This window comes from Morone saxatilis, unplaced genomic scaffold (genome assembly GCF_004916995.1).
Source record: "Morone saxatilis isolate NCDOM2014 unplaced genomic scaffold, NCSU_SB_2.0 Contig21, whole genome shotgun sequence".
In the NCBI taxonomy this organism is placed as follows: domain Eukaryota; kingdom Metazoa; phylum Chordata; class Actinopteri; family Moronidae; genus Morone; species Morone saxatilis.
Genome location: NW_023339774.1, coordinates 18,888,027 through 18,897,588, shown reverse-complemented (window position 1 = coordinate 18,897,588; position 9,562 = coordinate 18,888,027). Strand labels below are relative to the sequence as shown.

The 9,562-nt window shown below is 37.5% G+C and overlaps 1 protein-coding gene across 1 annotated transcript; it reads left to right on the top strand.

Annotated features, from left to right (window-relative positions):
- The first annotated feature begins 247 nt into the window (after positions 1 to 247).
- Positions 248 to 8,287, top strand: LOC118332602 (aquaporin-3-like). The gene is made up of 6 exons (XM_035667974.1): positions 248 to 359; positions 2,115 to 2,277; positions 3,597 to 3,736; positions 4,685 to 4,800; positions 7,176 to 7,393; positions 8,107 to 8,287. Exons 1-6 carry the CDS (start codon positions 248 to 250, stop codon positions 8,285 to 8,287), a joined length of 930 nt encoding a protein of 309 aa, XP_035523867.1.
- The last annotated feature ends 1,275 nt before the right edge of the window (positions 8,288 to 9,562 follow it).

Here is a 9,562-nt window from a genome sequence, read left to right as displayed (position 1 = left end):
CTTCAGGAGTAAACTTTATAGCTTCATATTTGGCTGTGCTGTAGAGAGAGAAATGCTGAAAGGAAGTCAAAGGAGTTCAGCAGCCCCAAACACTGTGAGGAAGAGAAGGCAGTCCAAAGTAGCCCCTTTTTTTAACAAAAAGGGAGGGATCCTGAGGAGACCCCTAAAAGCTGATGCACAGCCACTGACTCACATTTATTGTTAGACCACTGAGCCAACCTCAAGATAATCTTATAATAACTGCATCATGGGAAGACAAAACAACATTTTGGAAAAACTGGCTGAGACCTTTCAGATCCGTCATGTGCTCCTCCGCCAGGCCCTGGCAGAGTGCCTGGGAACCCTTATTCTGGTGGTGAGTAAAGAGTATTTTTGCATCCCTCCTGCAGGATGCTGAGTGGATCTTTTTGTTGAAGTAAAAGAGGATAATAGACTAAACTACTAAATGTTTACCATACCCTGTCTAAAATAGTTATTAACTCAATTTAAAATTGAATGTAGGATTTTCTTCCGATTATTGTCTGCTACCATTAAATACAATGGGAATGTGTGTTATTGTACTATTTAGAAAATGGGGGGAATTAAAATGTACCTTTGGTTACGCTTAAATAAGAGTCTGACATGGCTGCATGGTTAGTGTAAAAAATATCATGCCTCATATTTGGTTCCTTTTGCCATTTACTTTGGCTATTAGTACCTTTTATTGTATTTGTTAAACATACAGTTTCTTACCCACTTGCATGTACAGTATGAGCTTTGCCAGTTTTTTCGTAGACGATGTCAGTGAATGAAAAACAAAAAATAAAATAAACATATAGAGCAGTGTATAGCATATTGAGATGAAAAGTATGCCTACGATCATCAACAAATCCAAAAAAGAGACATTCAAGAAAGAGTTCACACTATGGAGTCACTGCATAACCAAAGCCATCATTAATTAAAGATGTGAGATGGTCATATCACAGGTAAGCACATAATAATGATAATAAATGGTTCATAAGTTGCAAGGTTTTTTCTCACTAAGAACATATCCTAAAGCCTCCCAGCAGCTTTTCAGTTCAGCATGAGGAAAGAGAAAAATATCTTTTGAAAATGCCTCAAGGGATTCTGTGTCCTTCTTGTCCAACATGTTTGTGTAGAAATAGAGGTGAGGGTGCTACCGTGTCTGGCAAGAGTTTAGTTGTTTGATGACAAAAAGTTAAATTTTCCTCAGTTTTTTGTTAGGTTGTTCAAAGCAAAAACACTTACAGTAGTGTTAAAAGGTAAATAAAGTGTAACTACTGCTCTCTTCTCATTAAAGTGCTACTTTCGTAGAGGAGCAAAGACTGAGCAATTTTAACTATATTCATAAGAACTTTAAAGTTGAAGCACCTAAGACTCCATCAATTATCTTCTGTGCTATTACCTTCTTTGTACTTAAATTACATGCATAGAACCTTATTATTTTATATCCATATACTTTGCTAATGATAGAAAACTTCACACAGCATCTGAAGTCCCCACTGACACCTAACCCAACACAATCCACAAGATTCTTTCGAATTAAAACGTTTTTTAGCCTGTGCAAAACAGCCTGGAATCCCTCTGCTTCTCATGAGCACCCACAGACAACAAAAATATCAGGAGAGGGGACCAACGGTGAACCACCAGGCTATTTGTTATTCTGCTCCCCGGCTGTGACTGATCTGTTAATTCCAGGAGACCTTTCAGGTCTGCTGGCGATCAGGTCCCCTCAGTGGTCAGAGCTGGCCCTCTGTGGAAGCAGGCTCTGCGGGTGGAGTCAGATTGTTGTCGGCATCAATAGTCCCACACAAAGCCCAACCATAACATACACATGACCTCCGAGGTCAGAGAGACACACCCTGGATACGACGAAAAGCAAGACTCAGCTAGACACCTGACTCGAGGTCAGGCCACAGTGGGGCTTTATTATTCTCTTTGAAGTTTTTCTACTACTGTCTGTCCACAAAAATAACTTCATCTCAGGGTTTGTTTTTGACTGCATCTTCCTGGTTGGATCTCAAAATGGTAAAAAGTTTGTTGTTTGGGAAAATTAGTAAAAGGGATAAAAGGTAGATATGTACAGTAAATATTTCCAGATTGTTTCTCTGAAGTGTTTCCCCCCTCAATTATCCAAATGTTTGGTTGTGGTGCAGTAGCACAGATGGTCCTAAGCGGAGGCTCCCATGGCACGTTCCTCACCGTCAACTTTGCTTTTGGTTTTGCCGCAACTTTGGGCATCCTTGTTAGTGGGCAGATCTCAGGTGAGGATATACTGTATCTGTATTTCAAGAGGTCCTTTCTGTAAAAATCTCCTTAACCCTTAATCCTTCCCAAAAGTTGTTTAAAGTAAATAAAACATAGTCTAATCATATAGTAGAGCAGTGTGGGGCGGTGGAACCAATATAAATCTGTTCTTACATATGATAATAATAACAGCCTTTTACAAATCATCCATGATAATAAAGAAACTAAAACATAGAAAAGCACGCCAAGGAGAGAATTAATATTATCAATATTATAGAGACCTCCCAAAATTTCAGAAATCATATGTATCATATCTAAAAACAGCTGAGCTCCCTTCGCTTTACTATAATTATTATTATATATTGATACATACATTAACAACAACAACGAGGGAGTAAAACCAAAGTCAACAGAAGTGTTAATCTAATAAAAGGGAAAAAAAACACACTTGTGAGCTACAGTCATTTGCATACCTGTCATTCAGTCTTTCCACAAGACTCAGCTTTTTTTACACCAACTGCCATCAGCATAAGAGAGAGTCATTATTATTGATGGCTTGACAGACACAAAACATCAGCAAAAGGTAAACTGGCAGTTATCTGAAGTGCAGTATTTACCACACTGATGTGTTTGCCAGCTGATGCATGACAGGTAGAGGCGGTAGGGAAAGCAGAACAGGAAGCAGTGGACAGAGGAATGCAAAGTTTAAAAGACACACACACAGACGGTGCGGGCACTTATGAAACCTACGTGGTCTGTAATTGAAAGGAAAGTGAGCGAGTCAATCCTCAATCCCAGTATCTACTGTTAAAAGCAGCAACACTACAAAGGGTTCCACGGTTCACTCATGCTCACTTCTTCAATGCTTTTATAATGAGGCTGTCCCCCCTCTAATACACATTGCAGCTGGAAAAATAAGCTCTTATAATTAGATAGCTCCTACCCTGACACGATTAAGGTGTGAATACAAGCAAGGCACCCACATGAGAGTGTCATCAGAGCAGTTATTTCCCCCTTCAAGGTTAGAAAAAGGATACTTTTCTGAATCTTTTCATCCCGCCAATTTAATTTGTGTTACAGAGACCTTCCATCTTAACAGGACTTACTGAAACCGCAATTACTGAATATTGAGGCTTAGAACCATTTCTACTGTGTCGCTAAGAAAAGGGCTGTACTGCATACAGTAGAGACAAAGCAGCCTCCATGTGTTTGTTTTCTCCACCTGAATCACATAGAATCCTACACACTGGATCTTTAAGGACAATCCAACCTTCAGGGGTAACACATAAAATCCATTAATAAACAAACACAATACAAAATGGCCAATATAAATGAGAAATTAAGGATAGGAATGAATATCTGAACCCAGCGGTGACATTCACACTGTGTTTTCTTGGAAGAGAGCCTTGGAGGAAGTTCCCGTTGTTCTTTTTGTTCCAGACTCTTGGAGCCTTTCTGGGTGCAGCAATTGTATTTGCCAGGTATTTTGGTATGTGACACGGAAGAAGAATGATCAGATTAATAAAAATATTTGTGTTTAACCAGAACCTCTAATCATTTGACAAATCAAGATTGTTGTAGTCTACTCTGCGGTACACTTAGTGGTTTATGCGTTTTTGAACCTTCGATTTAATTCAACAGCAGCTTGGTGGTGACAATTAAGAATTTGTCAGCAACAAAAGAACTAAATGGTTGTTTGCTCTGGGCAAACATGTCAGTGAACAAATGAGCATGTACACTTGCACCTGTTTGCAGCGCTTGACTAATATGCTCCACATTTAGTGGCTTTCTTCAACTGAATCTCTATCACAGAGGATGAATTTAACACACCGATACTTCACCTTTGTTTTTGTAAAGACTCATGCTGTAGTTATTGAACTCTAAAATAAATGATTGTGGTTATACTTTTAAAGAGCTGGATTTTACTGGCAAATATAGGCCTAAAGAATTGAATCAAATTTAGGTATTATGAGAATAACACGCAAAGTTTCTACTTTTTTAAAATATGAACAAGACTCAGAGTCTATAGCTGTGATAGTGGCTCTGAGGCTGTATCTACTTTCTATATGTTTATGCATTCATTGGATCCCATTCAGTGCTGAACCTAGCTAAAGGTAAACAAGAAACTGAGTGTATTACTGTTTGCAGTCGCTGTCAACTTTATTTCTCAAACATACATCATTTAACCAATTTAACCTAAAATTTGCACTCATCTTAATGATATTATTTGATTTGAATGTAAGCTGTAATTCAGTGTGGCAGCAATTTTACCTTTTTAAATGGAAAATGGCAGTTGAAAGACGATGTAGTTCAAATAATCAGCTGAGTTTCTACGAGATTTTAATTAATAATTAATTTAAATCAATTAATTAATTAATAATTGAAGAAAATGTTAAGTTTTATTTTAAGTAAAGTGATTTGTACGTTATTCCACCAGATGCATTATCGGACTTCAGCCAGGGGGAGCTGGTAGTGGGGAAGAATGCCACAGCTGGGATTTTTGCCACATATCCTTCCAAACATCTCACCCTGATTAATGGATTCTTTGATCAGGTAACAATGATGTACTTTTCTTGCATTTCACCTCTAGTTAGTGGGAATCATGGCTTCATCTAAAGCATGGTACACTCCAGTTGAAGCACATCGCAAGTTCTATACGTACCAGTCATTTTCCATCAGTGTCCATTGTCTGTCGTATTAGACAATACCCTCAATGTTATATGCTTCAAACAATCACAGACATTAATAGATATTTGAGGTCACAGTGATGCATGTCTGGTGGAGCTGAATACACAGCAGCATTGCCTCAAATAAAAGTTTATCTTCCAAGAGACAGTTCATAAAGACAAAGTGTACTGTGGACATAGCAGGGCATAGGACTTAGCTCACAGCTGGAAGTCCCAATCCTTACTGCTCATAAGTATTATATAGAAATATGATGATCCAAAATGCCCTAATAACCAATCACATCATATCAGCTCCTCTCATCCTCTTTAACCTTTTAAAAGCAGCGGACAGTGTAATGAGCAGGACAGTGTCACTACTCATTTAATCTGATTGTCTAAACTTGTAATCTGTGTGGAACAGCTTGTAAGTGTTTAGGAAAGGAAGGTCAGTTAGAGCCGGCTGTGTCGGAAGATTCAAATAATTAATGAAGGTAAAATAACGCACTGTGCATCCAAAAGCTGGACACTGCAAATGCAACGCACATAACGCATGCACATAATCCTGCAGCTGATGGCTACACGTAAAAAGAATTTATATTCCTAGCACAGATGTCACATTAAACATAATCTATTGACAGGGTTGGGGCAGATTTCTTTGAAATGTAGTCAGTTACTGAATACAAATTACACATTATATTTTTTTCTGTAATTAGTAACGTAATCCATTGGATTACAAAGAAAAGTAATCTGATTTGAATACTGAATTACTTCAAAATAAAATATTGCACTTACACTAAATAAATAGATGCAACCAAAAAATATGAGTTTCACATATTTTTTCTTCTCTTAAAATATCTCAAAACACTTAGCATTTTGCATATGAAGCATTTACAGTTGGTCAAATCAAATTACCCTTACAAAAGCACTACTGTGTGTATTCTACAACGTGGGATTCTGTTTCGTTTGTGTAAGTTTTAGTTGCTGCTGTTTTTTTTCTCAAAGGCTGCATGGAGGACTTTGCTTATGCAATGCAGGACGAGCGCTAAGTCAAAATCTTGATCTTCCATTTTTAATGTAAATAAAAAAGTAAAAAAATAATTGTCCATACATTATTATTAAAACAAAAACAAATATTAGTTAAGTCATCATTAACAAAACTAATAGAGCAGTAGGAGAGCATTGGCTATGGAAAAAAAAGTTTAATAATTTTAGTTAGTTAAATATTTTAGTAGTCAAGTAATTCTTGACTATGTAACTATAATATAATTACACATTTTTCAAAATATAATCTGAGTTGATAATAGTTCAATATTTTTTGTAATCCGTTACTACCCAACCTTTTCTGTTGACAACACGTAGGGCGCTTTTGCAGCAGCAAAAATCACGACTCCAAGTGTGCTCTACCAAGCAGTTGAGAAGACATTTACAGCTATATGCTCACCACGCCACATAGACATGCTTACTAAACAGCTTTCTTGCTCCTGTAGACTGACTGTCTTTCACTTTATCTTAGTTTCAAGACCCCTGTTGATACGGAAACAGTGCAGTGCCAGCAATGCAATCTCACAAAAACTGCAATACACATGGCTCAACTTTTCAGCTCTTTGCAGCTCTGTTGCAACAGCAGTGCTGACCCTGGCCAGCAGGGGCCACTAGCTAGCACTGCTGCTGCTGCAGCGCTCATATAGATCGTGACATGTCACAGCATGTGAAGTAATCTATACCATATCTACAGTGTACATTTACTGTGAAAGTGATTGCTTTTAAGTACTGACCTGCAGTGATGCAACTATGCGAATTGAAGAAAACACCCAATCTTCAGCTGAACTTTCTTTGTAGTGTTTCCGTTTCAGAATACATCAGTGGACAGTGGAAGTCCTATGATATGCTGTTTTCTGATGAAAAAGTTGACATGATTGCCATATTTCATATTTATTTTTCTTTAAGAGAAGTTTTTAGTTTACGGCATGTCAACAATTTTAGAACAAATTTACTGTAAATATCATAACTTCTTATAGGCGAAACAATCTTTAATAATAATAATGCCTCAGGGGTATCACAGGACAAATTAATTATAACGTGAGGTTTGGTGATTAAAAGGGCTTTTTAATATCTCCATGATGAAATATCAAAAAGTTCTTGATTTGACAGAAATCAAAACAGAAGGAGTTTTTGTCTCTCTTTCATTAAAATAATTAAAGATCACATCAAATAAATGTAAATACTAAGTATTAATAGAGCATTCTCCCTACTGTATCTCAGATAATTGGAACAGCAGCACTGATTGTGTGCATCCTGGCGATAGTGGATCCATACAATAATCCAATCCCTAGAGGTCTGGAGCCCTTCACTGTTGGTTTTGTGGTGCTGGTCATCGGGCTGTCGATGGGCTTCAACTCTGGCTATGCTGTCAACCCAGCCAGGGACCTGGGACCACGCATCTTCACGGCTCTTGCTGGTTGGGGTGGAGAGGTTTTCACGTGAGTACAGTGCTCTTCTGGGCTAAAACAGTATGCCAGGTTTAACTGTAAGTAGCATTGACGTCACCCATAGGTGGCCCAGGAGATGTAAAGAAGACTGGATGAAATGTTGTGGCAGAATCATAAAGCAAATGTCTCTCGAAACCAAGTCGTGTGATGAGTAAAAGGAACATAATCTTACATACAGTATTAAAGGTGTACTCCAGGGATTTGGTATATCACTTCTATAAAGTTGGGGAACTCACAAGCAACAATATTGGTCAATATCAAAGCAACAGAGGCAGCAATATCATGATCTTTAGCCCACCCACAGAGTCCAGCACTAAAAACACTGGATACTACATTTCCCATAAACAATGGCATATTTCCACCCTCTCTGCATCCAGATGCACACTTTTATCATAAGGATTTTTTCAAGAAAGCTCCTTAGGGGACATTATACAATTGTTTCATCCGCTGAGTAGTATTTCTTATGACAAGTAAACTGAACTTCATGTGTTAATTTGGTGGAGTGCCCCTTAAATATAATAAATAAATAAATATATTAAAACTAGAATGTCTCACTTACTTCCTGACCCACAACATTGCATCTGTGTAAGTTCTGATATAGCCTCTTATTTTAATAACCTGCTACAGTAGGTAAATTGAATAAAAACTGTAAAATGACACCATGCATGCATTTTATTTGTTTTTTTGCATTTAATTTCTTACAGAGCACACACCTACTGGTTCTTTGTGCCCATCTGCGCCCCCTTCCTGGGAGCAGTGGTAGGTGTGCTGATGTACCAGCTAATAATCGGATATCATTTGGAAAGAGAAGTGCAAGAGAAGCAGAAGAAGGAGGAGGAGGACAGGTTTAAACTTTCCAATATTACAACCAATGAAGATGCATGAGCACTGCTGGATTACGTTTTACCTCTACTCTTATGACATGTCATAATAGACAGGAACAGTTTCTCAGGAAAATATGGCACATGTTTTCTGAATTAATTCGCACGTAACTCTATTGAGCTCTTTCATTTCAGCTTGAACCACAAAACTCGTTCCTTCATGCTGCGTGTCTGACAAAACAAATATATCAGCTAAAGAAAAGACAGTTTAAGTTGAAAAGGTATTTGAAAGGTGTCTTGTTTATTTCTGTCTAAGGTTGGAGAAACCTTCGAACCACCCATTTCTACAGTTTTATTAATTTGTAAGAAGTGTAAAGAATGCCACCTCTGGTACATTTTACACATTTTAACCCTAACCCTATAAGTAAGTAAAGTTGTTAAGAATGCAAAAAATTTTGGAACTGGAAAATCATATATTTCTGAAAAACCAGATGTTTACCTAATTAAAAAAAATCTGTAAAAATGTAATGCAAGCGTGTGATCCTGTCTGTTACTCTGACTTACAGGGACTTGTTTTACTGTAGGCTATATAAAATGTCATGAATTAAACTGAATATGTGCAGTATGTGCAGTGAACAAGCTTAAAATCCACAAACTTGGGAAATATGCTAATTTGCCGTTTTGACAATAGTTAGATGAGAATATCAATACCACTCATGTCTGTATGATATTTAACAGACAGATTAACGCTTATTTTCTATGTGGACACGTTATGTATAATAATAATAATTTGGTCAGCTTTTAACAAGACCAATACTTGGATTCTGAGCTATTATTATTATGAAAAAAAAAACAAATCTTAGATTTAGATTTAGATTTGACAGCTTTTTGGATTTCCAAGAGTAGATTAAACCATGCCATTGTGTGGCCTAGTTTGTCAAGATCTGCTTTATAATCTGCTTCCACACATTTAAAGAAGAAATCTAATCTGACTTCCTCTGACAGTTCAGGACAATTGAAGCCTCCAGGGAACTCTGCTCTGCCATCAACACTTACCATATCCTGCCATATGTGCTGACCGTGGGGTATTTCATGATCTTAAAGCAATGTGTTGAAAATGTGAAAATGTCCAACTTTGGTGCCCCTCATGGTAGCATCAAAAAGGACACTGTAGCACACAGCAATGTGATTAAAAACATCAGTGTACGGCTCTTCCAAACTTGTTTGCTCCTCTTGTTTCCCAGCATCCTCTTGGTGCGCACAGGTTTCAGATGGCTTCTTGCTTGGTAAGATTTCATCATAATGGATGGTTTAAAATTCACATAATATTTTCAGCACC